Source organism: Monodelphis domestica, chromosome 4, assembly GCF_027887165.1.
Source record: "Monodelphis domestica isolate mMonDom1 chromosome 4, mMonDom1.pri, whole genome shotgun sequence".
Lineage (NCBI taxonomy): Eukaryota > Metazoa > Chordata > Mammalia > Didelphimorphia > Didelphidae > Monodelphis > Monodelphis domestica.
This window is the reverse complement of record NC_077230.1, coordinates 207,798,823-207,815,826: the sequence shown is the minus strand read 5'-3', so window position 1 is coordinate 207,815,826 and position 17,004 is coordinate 207,798,823. Positions and strand designations below refer to the sequence as shown.

Here is a 17,004-nt window from a genome sequence, read left to right as displayed (position 1 = left end):
GATTAAAAGTGCTACGGGGGGGGGGGGGGGGGCAGCTGGGTAGTTGGGTAGCTCAGTGGATTGAGAGCTATTGAGAGCCAGGCTTAGAGACAGGAGGTCCTAGGTTCAAATCTGGCTTCAGACACTTCCCAGTTGTGTGACCCTGGGCAAGTCACTTGATCCCCATTGCCTAGTCCTTACCACTCTTCTGCCTTGGAGCCAATACACAGTATTGACTCCAAGATGGAAGGTAAAGGTTTAAAAAAATAAAATAAAATAAAAGTGCTACCTAGGGATGACAATACATTCCTGCAACTTGAAGTCAGGAGGTCATTTATGAAAAATAGTCAGGTGTCATTCATGCTAAATTCAGTTACTGGAACAAACAAACCTCAAGACTCGCTGGCACATTTGCCAGTGTTTACATGTTGGAGAGCGAAGAGTTGGCACTCAAGCTCCTGGATGGCAGGGATTGGCTCACTTCTGTATTTTATCAACATGCCTGTTTGATGTAAGTGTTTGATACATGCTTACTTCTCAATGGCTGGATTAACACAATAATTAAATTGTTGAGGCCATGTCAAAAGATTTTTATAAAGAAACACCATCATCCTCAATGAGAATGATCTTGAGCACTAGTGACTGACTGGTCCAGGCTTTTCACTACTTTGCATGCTTCAAATCTTAATACTTTGTTGGTGTCAATAGCGTATTGGATAGTGAGTTAAGAAGACCCAATTTCAAGTCCAACTTCACTTCCTAGTTCTGTGACCCTGGGCAGAAGACTTAATTTTTCTCTGCTTTAGTCTGCTCATTTGTAAAATGTGAGATATTAACAACATCCACATCACAGGATTTCTGGGAGAGTCAAATGCATAATATAAGTAAAGTGCCTTATAAAACTTAAAATACTTTATGTTCACTGCTTTTATTTTATTATCTCTCATAGTTAGGACAAGTCACTTAACTTCTTGATGGTTTCAGTTTTCTCATCTCTAAAATGAAGAGGTTAGACTAGATATCCTCTTAAGGCCTCTTTCAGTTCATCTCTGAACCTTTGGTACATAAAGGACTGTTGCTCTAATTTTCAATTATTGTTTTCTGACCTTTTGCCATCCATGTTTTCTCTCTTTTTCCTACCCCTTCTCCATCTTAAAGACAGCAGGCAATATGATATAAGTTGCACATGTATTATCATATAATACATATTTCCATGTTCATCATGTTGTAAAAGAAAACACGTATCACACTAGAAAATTTATGGAGGAAATAAAGTGAAAAATGGCATGCTTCAGTCTGCATTTAGTCTCTATCAGTTCCTTCTGTAATGGTGGAAAGCCTTTTTCATCATTTATGAACTTAGTGAGAAATTCCCTCAACTCAATAAGCTAAAAATGACCCTGTAGAGTTCATGTTTGTGCATGTATGTGTATGTGCATACATACATAATATGCACACTACAGCTACAAATCAAAAGATAATTTACATAAATACAAAATTTATTAGAACTCCACTTAGAGTTTTTTTAATAATAACAATAGTAATACTTGAGCCTCACTTGACCCTGTGAAGAGAAATGAGAAAACTGAGGCTATAAGACATGACTTCACACATGCAAGAAAATTGAAGTATTAGAATAATGTCTTCATGTCTAATTTTCATCGTATTGAGTATATAAGGACCTAGCTAGTATTTACATAATGCTTTAAAATTTGTAAAACACATTTCATGTTATTTCAGTTTACTGTGTGATATGGTGCTATTATTATATCCATTGAACAGATGAAGAAATTAAAGCTGAGAGGAATTGAGAGACTTACCTAGAGTCTTGCAAAAAAAAAAAAATCTCGGTAGAATTTGAACTCAGGTCTTCCTGACTCCATCCAGTAAGCATTGTTGCTGCAAGTAAAGGATATGTGCAGATAAAGATTATATTGGTTTATATAGGTGGTAAAGAGATGATAAATATGTGATTAACCCTTTGTCTCAACAGATAATGAAAAAAATGTCTCCAGCCTCCTTAAAGATCTCATTAAGACAGTTGATAGAGGGGTCTTCAAAGAACTTAACGGAAGTGTTAATTATGGAATATAGGCTGAGTCAAGCATGCTTGGTAAGAATTTCTTTATGCCTGGGAACTTGGAAGCACAACATGGTCAGTAGTCAATAAACATTTATTAAGTGCCTAGTCTGTGCCAGCACATACACTGGCTGGCTTTGGTTACAAGGGGTGCTGCTCAGTGTTGCCACAATTCATGATTTTATATGAAGCGATTGTGTGCTCATGCCATAGCAAATCTATTATTGGGAACAAAAAGTTTAATAGCACATTTTTTATTATTGAAAAATGCTATTCTGGGGACAGCGAGGTAGCTCAGTGGATTGAGAGCTAGGCCTACAGGCAGGAGGCCCTGGGTTCACATCTGGCCTCAGATACTTCCAAGATGTGTGACCCTGGGCAAGTCCTAATCACTCTTCTGTATGTACAGTATATATGTATATGTATATATATATATATATATTATATATATATATAGCAATAATATATAATATGATAATATAGTAATAATATAGTAAGACAGAAGGTAAGGATTTTAAAAGATGCTATTCTGAGTATATTTTTAAAATAGATACCACAATCATACATGCTATGCTCTTTGGTCTATTTATTTTTTTAAAAGAAGACTCACATTTGCATATTTAAGGATCTCATTGCCACATGCTTTCCCCCAGTGTAAGATCCTGACAGGCAGATCCTGGCTCTGTTTCTGGGTTGTTCCTGGTGCCCATTAAATGAGCTTTTTGCTATAAGAAGAGTGAATAAGCTACTTTTGAAGATCTGTGACTGTTACCAAAGGACAAATTAAAGGACTAAGCAAAACAACTGCACAGGAGTGCAAATAAGATATGTGGGCTTGGAAAAGAGGAACGGAACAAGGAAAGGCATCAGAGGCTCTGCAGCAGGGATAGTGTCTGTGCCCCACCTACAGCCATCTACCAGAGTTCAGTTCTCTGCTTAGCAGACAACAGCCAAAGAGTGAAGAAATCCCCCTCCCCAACCACAGATCTTCCTTTGTGGCACAGATGTTTAATATGCAAAAAAGCCCCTCTCCCCAACAAACAATAACAATTAGAACCAAAAAGGGGGTTAAGAATAATTTAATTGACAATAAAAAATAACCAGTATGTTTTCCTCTTCTCTGCTTACAATATAGCCCAGTTACTAGCTAAAAGAGATACTTTTGTCTCTCATTTAGTCAGAAACAAGATTATGTGAACTGTCGTGAAAATTTTGATTTTCAAACATCCATGATATTACCCAAGTTAATTTCTATTTCTTTAACTTTCAGAGAGGCCATGACTTTTATGAAGGCGTTCGAGCAAGTAAGGAAACGATTCTTGTTCTCTTCTTGGTGATTATATGTGCCCATGATTGGGGTTAGGCTGGAAACGTGTGCTGTGGTCAGAGATGACAGTTTGTCAGTGATCATTTTTTTTCAGGCTAGCAAAATACTTCATCGCTACTACCCATTCTAGAATATAGGGACATGTAATAATATCTGTCTTATAAGGCCAATTATTTCATAAATAAACTCATTAATTAATAACTTTGTAATCTATAACTTAGATAATAAAGCCCAGATCTGGAAATACTTGTATTGACCTGAGAGGAATTTAAAGAATCTAAATTCCTAATCACCAGGCTTTGCCATGTAAATTGTAAACAGAGATTCACTACTGCTTTAGAGTTTTCTCATTTTTCTGACTTAGAGCATTAAGTTAAAATGTAGGACTAGATAAACAGATGCACTGCATAGGCTGGCCTCAGCAGCTACCCCCTCTCAAAAGTCTAGTTCCATTTATGATTCACTTCAAAGCATAAATAAAAATGCTCATTTCTTTTAAAAGAAAAAAGGAGAAAATAAAGTATCTGCTCAAATAACAAATGGGTTACACAGAAAAGTAGTCTTACAGCTTTTATTATCTCAAACATCTACTCCATACCTTGAAACCAAGTAAAATCATCATTCTGGTTGGATGCTTCTACTTTGAGACTTTGAAAGAGCCATGATCTCACTAGTGTAGAAATTGCCTCTGTGCCTCGAACCCCTGCCTCTTGATACATTAGTAAAGAGTCTTCATAAATTTCTCTGGCCAAATATTCTGCTAAATGGCAGTCACTAGCAGACTGTCTTCAGTAGGCTAGGACAGGTTTCAGGTGACAAGTACACCTTCATGTAAGACCCACCAGCATTCATTGCTCTAGGACATAAGTTTGAAAACCCAGGCAATCTGCAGGCCATGTTTAAGGACTTTAAAGGCAGAGCTGGAACCAGCCCTGGGCTACTGGGAGTTTGTCTCAGTGTGGGAAATTTAGAGGGTCCAAAAGTTTAGCATGCACGTCCTTCAGCAGAAAAGACTTGAATGAGTGGAGGCCTCAAGCTGATGCTGACTCAGCAGTGGCCAGTTTCAGACAGCATAAGGCATCAGCCTGGAGCCTTTTTATCCCCTCCCTTCTCCCTCGGTCTCCTAAGGAAATCCCCATCCACCATGTCCCTTTTCTCTTTCCCTCCTGCTTTTCCTCTCGCCTACATACTTCCCCTGAGTGAGAGTAATCACCTCATTGTTCTTTTCCCTCCCATAAGGGAAGAAGCCTCGCTAAATCTCTTTGTGTCTCTGTTAGAGTTAGAAAGGCCATAGGATCCCAAACCTTAGAGACAGATTAGACTTTCCGAGGCCTCTCCCAGCTCTGTGATTCTGAGCCACTAGAGTAATTGCTAGATCTCAGTCACTTTTAAGCTACCAAGTCAGTTTGAGGACACCTATCATTCTGCTTGATCAGTTTGGTGCCGGTTGCCCCAAGTGCTAATGGTGCAGGTTACGGCTGTATTTCTTACTTCTTTAATAGAACTTTGTCATGGTTATATGAGAGTTCATTTACCTCCTCAGCTGTACTAAGTGGAACATTCTGACCCATTTATATTCCACAGAAGCTCCTTCTTAAATACAACTTCATAAAACAAAGGCACAGTTCTGGCAATGCTGTCTAGAGTAACCCTCCTGTGCCTGGCTACAGAAGAAAATAAAAGCAGGTGATGTCAGCAGAACCGGTGAGCCAGGACTGCTTTCATAATGGAATCTGAGCTGACAGCCATCTTATGGGATGCTCTCCAAAAGCTAAATTGTCAATAGGTAGGGGATTAATCTCAGGGAATATTGGTGCTGCTCTTGAAGCTAAAGAAAGGTGATGGCAAAAATCAGGTGAATTCTGCCCTCGTGCCTTTATACTTTGGAAAAAATAAAAATCAGTTCATTGTGTTACTTATTGTATGAGTTATAATGATTTAAATTCAGCATTAATTTGGGGAAATAATGGGATTATTCAGTATTCTCACAGGGGAAGAAATTTTCAAGTAGAAATGGGGATATTTCGAGATTGTCCTATTTTACCTTTATTCCTTCTTTCTATCTTTCTTACCTTTTATTCCCTAGTAGGGAATTCCCTTTGTGTGCTCACTTAGGGTTAGGGGGAGTTTACACACATATGACATATACAAATGTATATGTATATGCATGTATGTATGTGTAATACATGTCATATATTTAGTTTTGTCATGAGACCCATAAGGGAACAGTTTTGAACTGCAACTTAAAAAAATTTTTTTTTTACCAACTACATGTAATAACAAATTTCTGCATAAGTTTTTTGAAGTTATCTGATCCAAATTTATCTCCCTCCCTTCTTCCCTCCAACTCCCCCTTCCCCCCAGAGCTGGCATGCAGTTCAATCTGGGTTATTATTATCATATCAAACTTGTTTTCATATTCATTTTTGTATAATCTTATAAAACCTAAAGCCTAAAACATAAATACAGATAAGGAAGCTAAAAATCACATGCTTTCATCTGCATCTGACTCCAACAGTTCTTTCTCTGGAGATGCATAGCATTCTTTGTCTTTAGTCCCTCAGAATTGTCCTGGGTCATTGTATTGCTGACATTAGCCAAGTCTTTTGCAGTTAATCATTCCACAATATTGTTGTTACTGTGTACAGTGTTTTCCTGGTTCTGCTTATTTCACTCTGTATCATGATTTGCGACATTTGCATTTTTCAGTATTGTTAAAATTCCTCACAACATTAATTCCTGCCTCCTATTCTCCTGCTTCTCCTAGCAGAGATAAGAGCTGCCTCAATCCTACAGTCCCTTGAGGGGATATTGTGTAGCTACACTGAGTAGTGACTGCAGTGAAATAGGAGAACTGGTAAAGACGCAGACCAATTGTCAAGAGACGCCTAGAAATCAGAGTGAGGTAGAGGGTCCACTTTTTAAGGAAGGAATTCACTCCATTTGATTATGCAAAAGGCAGGCAGGATGTAATTTATTAATGACACTTGAGAGTGGCAATTGCATTTCTGAAAGTACAAAGTATTTTTATAATATATTGTACTTTAACATTCTTCTCCCTGCACATTTTCATGAACTGATGAAAACTCTGGTTTTAGTTTAGCCCAGCTTTCAAGCTTCTGAAATTTATGGTGAAAAGGGGCTGATCTAAAGGAAGCTCCTCAATCTAAATTCTAAGAGATCTTCTCAAAATGGAAATTATTGTTCTCACTTATTTTAAAGGTAATAAGCACTCACCTGAAATTTGTGCTTACCCTTTTCATTCCATATTTAGAATGGACTTGGGTAACACATTTTACATTTTTTTTGTAAGGATTCTTTTTAAATCAACATTTTTGCCTTATTTCATCTCTGAGATGTGCCAGATGCTGAGTTAACACAAAAGGTCAAAAGATAATTCCTACACAATGAATGCATAGTCTAATGCATTAAAGGTAAGATGACATGAAAATGGCTATATGTAGACAAGATACATATAAGATAAGTTAAAGAAAATCAGTGAAGAAAGGGAAATCAGGAAAGAGTTCTTTTAAAAGCCCTAATTACTTATGAAATTCATTCTTTCTTGTTCAGGTTCTACTACAATAAATAATCTCTTTTTTAAAGTCCCCTCCTCTAATAGAAACTTCCCTTGTAACAAAGAAAAATGATTAAGCAAAACATAGATTGTGACAATGATAGCAGAAGCCACAATCTACTATGGTAGTAAACTCTCTGTTACCTAGAGGAAGAAGGTACATTTTGTCTGTCTTTTGGAATTTTTATTGGTTATTGTGTTTGACCTGAAGACACCAGCTTCTTAGTCCCTCTCAGTATCATTTCAATTTAGTTCATTGTCATTATGTACATTATTCTTCTTTTCTTTTTTTTTTAATCTTGCTTCCATTTCCATATATCTCTTCTCCCCTATTCCCAAGACAGCCAGTTTTTGTAATAGAATGGGGGGGGGGCAAAGAGTTCAAAAAAATTAAATTATCCTGGGAGATTGGAAGAGATGGTGAAGCCTTGGATAGAAATAGGAAAGTCTGGAAGAGGAAAAGATTTGGGGAGAAAGAGACTAAAATCGGTTTTGAGATATCTAGGATATCCAATTTGAAACGTCTAGTAGGCAATTGGTGATGTGGGACTGAAGCTCAAGGGAGAGCCTGGGAGTGAACATAAGGAGAGATATGAGTCATCTGCATAAAGTTGATCATTAAGCCCTTGGGAACTGACAAAGTGATGTGAGAGAGACAGAGAGATAGAGACAGAGGCAGAGAGAGAGAGACAGAGACAGAGACAGAGAGGAGGAAAGAGCCTTGGAGAATACTCAATTAAAGGGTTTTATGATAAGAATGATGAGGCAAGAAAAGAGATGGAGTGAATAATTGAATAGGAGTTGGGTGCCATAGAAATACAGAGAGAAGAGAATATTCAGAAGAGTTTGGGCAAGTGTCAGATACAGCATATAAATCAAGAGTACTGAGAACTGAGAAAGGACCAGATTGGGCAATTATGATATTACTGGTAACATTGGAGAGAGCAGATTAAGTTGAATTATAAGATGGGAAGCTGGATATAGAAGAGGGTGAAAGGAGAGAAAGTAGAAGCAGGGAGTGTAGAAAGGTTGTTTTTTAGTATTGTTATTTGTTTGTTTTTTTAAAGGAGTATAACAGAAAAAGAAAGGAGAGAAATAACAATTTGAGAGGATGGTAGGGCCAAGTGAAGGTTTTTATAAAGATGGGGGAGACTTGGGCATAGTTGAAGACAGATAGGGAAAGATAGAAAATTTGAGAGAGATGGGATGTTTGAAGCTGTCGTTTACAAAAGAAAGTAGGGGGAAATGGGATCATGGATGAAATGAGATGCCTTGGATGAGGTCATGGGGCATTGGCCTTGGCAACTGAGGGAAAGGCAGAGAGAGTAGGGGAAGACGTCAAATGTTTTTGAGATGAAGAGAATGGGATAAGAGGCCTCAGTTTTCTCAGAGTCAAAATCCTTAGCTGAGAGAAGAGCAATGGAGTTTGTCTAAAAGGGGAGACAATAGCTTCTGTGGGGAGAGTGAGGAATGAAAGATCTTCCTTCACACAGTGATAGCCCTGGTGAAATTGAATAACATAAATATATAATGTATTCAGTCAGAGTGATTCTATTCAGCTTGGGAATTACAAACAATGCAAAGTGAAACCTCGCATTTTAATGTACATTTTCACTTGTTATTACTTATTTGGAACACTTTTTTCATAAGGTTATTTCTAATTTGTGTTTTTTTCTTTGAAAATTATTTCCTCATACCCCTTGATTACTTAAGGTGGTGATCTTAGTCATATATCCAATGTCAGTTCATTCTTTGTCAGAGATAGCAGACTTTTGTCATTTCCCTTGTATATTCTAACACAATTGATGAGCTTTTCTTTAAAAATAATGAACTTCATCGTGTACATAAAATATGACTTAGCAATGCCCTGGAAGCAAATTCTGGCTCTAATACTCCCAATAACAAACTTTTTTTTATTTTAGGAGATTTCACTCTTCTTTTATTAGCATTTCAGAACTAGTGCTTCGCTCATTTTATAGTATAGCGTAGATCTGGTCATCAGCAAACTGGGGCCATTGGATTCAACAGTCATTGAAGTAAGAGGTAAAATGATTCTTAATGACAGAAGTTGACAAGGCTCTAGGCAAAATTGCAAAGTAAATCTGTTAGCATTTATTGAGACATACCTTGCTGTATGCCAGCAACTGTGATAAGGTGCCAGGGATATGGACATAAAAGTCAGTCTCTGTTCTCTATGAACTTCCAGTTCTACCAAACAATAGTGTTCAGCACTGAGCTTCTGTTTTTCCTGTGGGAGTTTAGAACAAAGCATGTTAGTGCTAGACAGGTCCTTCAGGAGAACATCCCAACCCCTTAGAGCGAGGGAAAATTGAGTCTCAGAGAAGGCTTGCTCGAGGTCCCAAAGCAAATTAGACAGAGTTGCAACACATAATGGCTGCTGACATTTCATAGAATTACAGACCTAAAGATTCTTTAGGACATAAAATAGAAATGAGTGGGACCGTATGGAACCATGGAATTCAACTTTCTCACTTCTCATGTAGGAAAGCTGAGATCCACACAGCCAGCAGGGCCTTTATCTTAAGAGTACAAGGGTGAATAAATGTCAAGGAACAGAACTTTGTAATTCTGGGGAGGCTGATACAGAGGAGATTCAGGTTGGGGAGAGAGAGAGACAAGTGGCAAACACACTGGCCTGTTAGTCTAAAATAATGTCTTAAGCACTTGCTATGTGCTAGGCACCCAGATAAATGTTAGCAATACAAAGAAAGGCAAAACCAATAGCTCCTACCCTCAAGGAACTCATATTCTACAAGACATATACACAGTAAGTTAGAAGTAATCATAGTGACGGGAGGACAGAGGAGGAGCAAAAAGTATCTTGCAGAAGGCTGATTTCAGTCAATTCTTAAAGAAAACCAGGGAAGGGGGCAGCTGGGTAGCTCAGTGGATTGAGAGCCAGGCCTAGAGATGGGAGGTGCTAGGTTCAAATCTGGCCTCAGACACTTCCCAGCTCTGTGACCCTGGGCAAGTCACTTGACCCCCATTGCCTGGCCCTTACCACACTTCTGCCTTGGAACCAATGCACAGTATTGACTCCAACACAGAAGGTAAAGGCTTTTATTTAAAAAAAAAAAAAAAAAAGAAAGAAAAAGAAAACCAGGGAAGCCAGGAAGGAGTTGGAAATGAGGAGGGGAGAGGGCATTCCAGGCCATGAGGAAAAGGTTCATCAGGTAGGAGATATTTGGTTTTTAGCTGCATATATGTACGTGTCTATATGTATTAACACAATACACATACACATATGTATACACATGTATGTATATGTAGTATATGTGTGTATATGTGTGTGTGTGTGTATATATATATATTCCCATTCTCTTAGGATTGCTCCCCAAGAACCTAGTACTATATATGCTCTTATTGACTTCCAGCTTCCCAAAGTTGCCGAATCCACCCTTAGATGTCCCTTGACCTAAAATTGTTCCTCATCCTTTTTCAAAAATCCTATTCCTTTAGTATGAGGGATCTCAACTGGGCTTTACAAAATGAAATTCATAGATTCTTAGAGTAAATTTAGGGCCCTAGGAACATAGAGAACCTCTCATTTTATAGGTGTGGAACTTGGGAAAAATTATTTACCAAAGGGCAGTTCTCTTGTGGTTGAGTGAGGTCTTTCACCTAAAATATTCTCCAAACCTGTGAGTTCTTGGGGTCAGAAGAAATAAGCCAAGAAGAAAACAATTCTGAGGAGGCATAGGAAAATGAAATAGGGGGCAAGAGGGTAGAGAGAATAAACACATGACAGCGCAAAGAGGGACAGAGAAGTAGCAGCATAGCCCTGACAGTCTGTGACAGGAGGCTTTCCACCTAGAGGGTGCATATGGACGGACTTAGAATGAAGGACAGCCCCTGCCTCATAGATTGGGCATGAGGAAAGCTAATGCTGGACTCGGGAGAAAGATTGGGATGTTGGTTGGTAGCTTCTTGTTACAGAGTGCCTAGAACGGCTGTTGTCTCTTACTATCTGGTGACTGTGAAATCCCAGGGAGGAAATGGATCCAATGAGGGGCTCCTGAGTTTTTGTCATTTCTTCCAGGTGTAGAACTTTGGAAAGTAGAGGATGTTACAGAAATGATAGCTGATTACAGAGGAGAGGAGACATAAAAATATTGGGTTTTCTAGAATGTCTTAAGATACTACAATTGATGACTTGCTTTGCAGACAGTCTGATTTCTTTTAAATTAAAGGAAGTGATGCACCTAACTGCTACTACTCTAGACCTAATTCAGCTGTATGAAGGAAGGAACTAATTGGTAAAGTGAGAGGACTAGAACTTTGGAAGCATGCTCATGCTATCCAAAGAGGGAAAGAATAATCAAGTGTTCACCCTAGGCTTTATTTAGATGAGCAGATTTCAAAGAGTTAGGAGAAATGAACCCATTGCTTGGGAGTTCTGATCCAGACAAGTAAGACAGCCTCTGTCCTCAAGGAGTTTGTAATCCTATGGAGAAAGAGAGAACTAGAAAACTAGTTTGGGTCAGGATGCAGACCATGCAGAGTGGCCTGGTTTGAAATTGGCGATAAGGATATGTGTGGAGAACTGGTTCTGGGTGAAATAAAGTAGATCACCATTCAGGGCCCAGTGTCTTGGGGTCACAGACCAAGGTGCTGGTTGAGAGGGATAAAGGAATAATGGCCAAAGTTTAGGCAACATGGTATGAAGTCCAAAGATGCTTAGAATATATATATATATACATATATATATATATATATTCTAAGCATATATATATATTCTAAGCATATATATGTATATGTATACATATAAATAAATCTCTACATTTAGTAGATAATAAATTATATACTTGTCATACTCAACTAATATTTCTATCTCTTAAGTGATGCTGATAATGTTCTATGCTGTCTCTAAATAGTGTTAACTAATGATTCTCACCTTTTTAAATCTAAAGTATAACTACAAAACAAAAACTTCATTAATCCCAGTATGTTCTTTTCAAAGGTTAATTTTGATATCAGTACAATTGACTTAAGTAGTTATTGGGAGGTGCACAATTTCCATTTGGCTTTAGATGGGTTTAAAACTTTGGCTTAGAAGGACTGAAAACGTGCTCCAAATGTCCTGTCACCAGTGCTCAGAAATCTAGAGTGACAAGGCCTTTCAGAGTTCAAACTAGAAAACAAATTACAAATAAATACAGACAATGTAAACTTTTTAGGAAAAGGGGCACTATTAAAAAGGATAGTATCTGCATCTTTGGTAATTAAAATCTGGCATGGATATGGAAAGATTTACTTGTATCTTCCTTTTTTTTTCTCCCCAGTTTTGGTTGACAAGGACCAGAACCCCAAGTGGAAACCTGCTAAATTAGAAGAAGTAACTGATGAATTTGTGAATGAATGCTTTAAGTCATTGGGAAGCAATGATCTCAAATTTTAACTGCAATGACTGACCTTTCTCAGAGTTTCTTATGAACAGATAAGTAAGAAAAATGGAAGGTAGACTCTTTGGGACTAGAAAATCAGCTTAATTTGATATGGCAGTCCTTTTCCCCCTATGATTATATGATAATCTATTCATTTATTATCTTGTATAGCATTACATATAGACCATACTGAATAAAGATTCTTCGGAAAAAAAAAAAGGTGATGATATTTTGAGTATTCTCCAGGATTGCTCTTTTTGCTTCAAGTAAGGGTAAAATTATTATTGCATCTAAAATGTTTCATGTCATGCTTTCAATTAAAATTATTTAATGGATAAAACTTTTAACATGATCATATATATGATACTCTTGGTGATCCCTGGCCTCTCAGCAGCAGTGGCACTTTTGAAACTGTTTTCCTGGACTCTTTCTCTCCTCTGGGTTCTTGTGACCCTTCTCCCTCTTAATTGTCCTTGTGTCCCTCTGGCCAGTCCTGTTTTTTACTAGATCATCATTAACATCCTCCCTTCTATGTACAGTTCTGCATCCAGCCTCTGGCCTGGGCCTCCTTTTCTTTCCTTCTGTACCTCAGTCAGCTCCTATGGGTCAATAATCATTTCTACACTGAGGCCTCCAAGGTCTCTGTTCACAACCCTTTACTTTTCCTGAGTTCCAGTCTCTCTTCCCAGACTATCTGTTGGACACTTCTAAAGGTATCATGTTGGCATTTCAAACCCATCCATCTCCCTAATTTCCTTATTTTATTGAGGGTACCATCGCCTTTCCTCTCAGGGCCTCAACCCCAGCATCCTCCTTGATTCTTTTTTGTCCAACATTCATATCTAATCATTTGCCTGGTCTTATGGATCCTACCTCCCCAGCGTCTCTCTCATTCTTTCTCCATCATTCTATTTTAGACTTCCTTTCCCTTTCACCTGGACTATAAGTCATCTACGAATTGGTCTTTCTCAAGCCTCTTCCCCGTGCTAATCCATCTTTCACATAGCTGTGAAAATGAACTCCTGAAGCCAAGATTGGACCAAGTATTTTGTGCTCATAGACCTCCATTAGCAGCTCCCTGCTGCTCCCTATGGGAGAAAATGCAAATGTCCCTGCCATTTAAAGACCGTCATACACTGGCTCCAGCTAACTTCCCAGGATCATTCTACATTACTCCCTTTTCTTGCACTCTGTATTCTAATCAGAATGAATATCCTCTGAACATACTATTCCATCTCTGGGCCTTGCATTCCTGGAATATACTTCCTTCTTACCTCCACCTCAGAATTCTGATATTCTGTCAAAGCCCAGATTATGTGCTACTTTCTACATCAAGGGTTGGCAAATTATTGCCCAGGCACCAAATCTGGCTTGCCACAGTTCTCTGATGCTTGTCCTATGTGAGGCCTTTCCTTCTCCGTGCTCTAAACTGTTAGTGCCACCCCCTGCCTCAATTACTGTGTGTATGTCTCTTAACTTCTACTGGCATTAAAAACCCCCACATACACATTTTTGTCTACAGAACTTCAATAACTACTGTCCTGTTTGGCGCAGAATGGCCATTTAATAAATTTTTGTCAGTTGATTAATAGAAGGATGTTTAGAGTAGCAATTTATGAAGTAAAAGCCATCTTACAGGGTCATTCACGTGCTTCTGACAGAAATTGAAATAAAAAATCAAAACAACGTAGTGTTCTTTGGTCATTTTAAATCTTCATAAGTATTGCTGAATCCTACATATTTTAAAGGATCTCTATTGGGATTTTCTTTTCACAAAATCACTAAGAGAAAGGACCTCTGCCCAGGGCCACACAGCTAGGAAGTATCTGAGGCCAGATTTGAACCTGATCCTTCTGTGTCTAGGCCTGACTTTCAATCCACTGAGCCACCTAGCGATACCATCATTTATTTGAGAGAAAAAGCACATTTATGGAGACGAAGAACTTGAGTTCAAATTCCAAATTTTTACTTATTAGCTATGTGACATTGGGCAAGTGTCCTCATCTCTCTGGATCTCAAATTCTCCTGCAAAATAAAATTGAATTAGTTGACCTCTAAGGCCTTTCACACCCTAAAGTTATGGTTCTAAGATTTCCCAAGGCGATTCATTCTTTTGGATAGCTCTCATGGTTAGGAAGCATTTTCTTGCATCAAGTATAAATCTCTCTGCACCCTCTACCCATCCCATTGCTCTGTGTTCTTCACTTTGATCCATTTTCTACCTAATGGCCATTCTCACCTTCACAGGAAATTATATCATATATCATAAAATTATCCAGAAGAAGCCCTGTTTTCTTTAATCAAATTTCACATGAGATCTCAAGGCCCTTTGCTATCCTCAAGACATTCTCTATCTTATCAAGATGCTCCCTAAAATATGGTTTTTCTTTTAATGGAATTGATGTTTCTTTGTGCCTTTTTGATAAGAATTTTGATCTTGAGAACTTCCTATTTCTTCTTAGTTGATTGTCTTCTTAGGCCATGGGATTCTATCCTTTCTCTGAACCCCATGAAATGTGCTTTTGCCCCAAATCTAGAATTCATATTGGGCTATGGTGGCTTTCTCCTTTATTGCAAATGCTAAGATGGAGGAGCTATTTTTCCCCAAAGTGCCCAGCATTTCCTCCCCATCAATCAGTTTCTTGTTGCTGGTGAGAATCAAATTCAGAAAGAACTTCCCCTTGTTACTACCTCTACTTTTTTTTTATATGTGTGTATGTATGTATATTATGTACATATGTATTTATGATGCATTTAGACATCTCCACAAGTCTCCTACCTGCTATCCAGACTCCAATAAGAGTAGGAGGGGGGTTCATTACCATGGTGCCCAGTGCATTTTGTGCTTGACCTACAGTTACTACAAGAAAGAGAAGAAGGTATATCACCATTTTGCCCCTTATGTCTTCTGCCTGACCTCTGGGAATCTGCTACCTGATTTCCAGCCTCTAGTAAGAAGGGGAGGAGGGAAAGGAGGGCAAATTGCCATCTTGCCCCTCAAAACTCCTGTCTGATCTCCAGCCTATGGAGGGAAGAAAGTGCTATTCCATCATACTAGTTTCTCATCACTGAAATGAAGGGAGATGGTCCCATTCCTTCAAGTAACCAGCTTGATCTCTTGCCTTGGGGGAAAGAGTATTACCATCCTTTCTGTTCAAGTTCTTACTCTCTTACTTGAACTGTTCAAGACTCTGAAGGACCCCTCCTGGAGAACATAATACTGTTGATTTTAAACATTTCTATAAAATATTCACTTACTGGTTAACAAATTTCTCCCCCTAGTCATACTCTCCCCATCTTGGCCTCAATTTCCTTAAGTTCCAGGATTGGGTGTGATAAGATGTTCTGGTCATTTTAAAAATTACATTAGCTCACCTATCCATGAGCAATTAATGTTTTTTCATACTCTTCCCATCTCTGTGATTCTAAAATCCCATAGGACATCATTGCTTAAACCACGTTCTACATTTTCCACTAACTAACTTATTTCCATTCCCCTCAACCTCTCACCACTGCTCCCAAAGTCCCAACCAAAAGATTTTGTCTTCCTGGCCAGCCTTTCTAGCAGGTACCTGCATTTTACTCATTTCCCTCAATCACTGGTTGAGGTGGGGAAAGTGGAATACTCCTTGCTTCCTATCCCTAGTTCCAGGTTCCTTCCCTATCACCGCCATTTAGTAACCTCTCCTCTTAAAGCTTCTAGGGTCCACAACTACAGACATGCAGGATACTCTTCGTTCTTTGTTGGGGAATTCAGTTCTTGGCTCACAATCTTTCTCTCCTCCCCAGTTCCTGCCTTCATTTTAGGGGGCTTCAGCATAGACCTTGATACGCCCTCAAACACTAACCCTGCATCAACTCATTCATTTCCCATGACTTAGCCCTCCACTCTACAACCACACACAAATCTTTGGTCTTGCCATCAACTCTGAAATTCCCTTCTCTGATCACAATCTGTAATCATTCTCGCTCCTCCCTCAGCCTTCCATCACTATGCCAGGCTCTTCAGTCCCTTGATGTCTCATTTCTCCCCCAAGCCATCTCTCCTGTGTTCACTACAACCTCCTCCTTTCTCTAGCTTGATGCCTTAATGCACCAGTTCAGCTCTGTACTGGCCTTGAGTTCTTTGTCCCTTCCTTGCTTTGCTGCTTGTGCCCTGCCAAGCCTTGGCCTTGGATCATTCTCGTCATTGGCTGTCTTTGCTCTTGCATGGGAGTTGCTCAACATTGGTGAAATTAGGCAACCTTCCTGATGGGGTTCATGACAGTATGACATTACGCACTGTCAGACAGTCCCTTTATGCCTCCCCAATTACCTCCCATTCCCCATCACACAATGGCTCTTCCAAGCCTTTTCATCCCTCCCCAAGCCTCCTGTGGACTCCCCTTCTTCCTACTTCCTCAGCTAAGAAACTTGCCTTATATTTTCTAGAAAAAAATTGAGGCCATCCACTGTGAGCTCCCCTTCCCTATTTCTTATTTCACACTGCCCAGATCTACCCATCTCACATGATGAGGTCATGCTTCTCCTTGCCTCTCCCTGTGCCTATGATGCCATTCCCTCCCATCTTCTCCAGCCTATTGTCCCTCTCTTCCTCATCCTCCCCATCCCCCATCAGTCTTTCCCTTCTCTTCAA

The 17,004-nt window shown here is 39.0% G+C and overlaps 1 protein-coding gene across 3 annotated transcripts in view; it reads left to right on the top strand.

The window, feature by feature from the left end:
* The window catches only part of HIBCH (3-hydroxyisobutyryl-CoA hydrolase), a 123,632-nt gene extending 111,045 nt beyond the window's left edge, over positions 1-12,587 (top strand). For all 3 annotated transcript variants that reach the window (XM_056794126.1, XM_007494508.3, XM_007494507.3), the window contains 3 exons: positions 1,973-2,092; positions 3,330-3,363; positions 12,267-12,587. In XM_056794126.1, the coding sequence (XP_056650104.1) occupies positions 1,973-2,092; positions 3,330-3,363; positions 12,267-12,382 (270 nt within the window). In that variant the 3' untranslated portion in view covers positions 12,383-12,587. The remainder of the gene's footprint in view (positions 1-1,972; positions 2,093-3,329; positions 3,364-12,266) is intronic.
* The last annotated feature ends 4,417 nt before the right edge of the window (positions 12,588-17,004 follow it).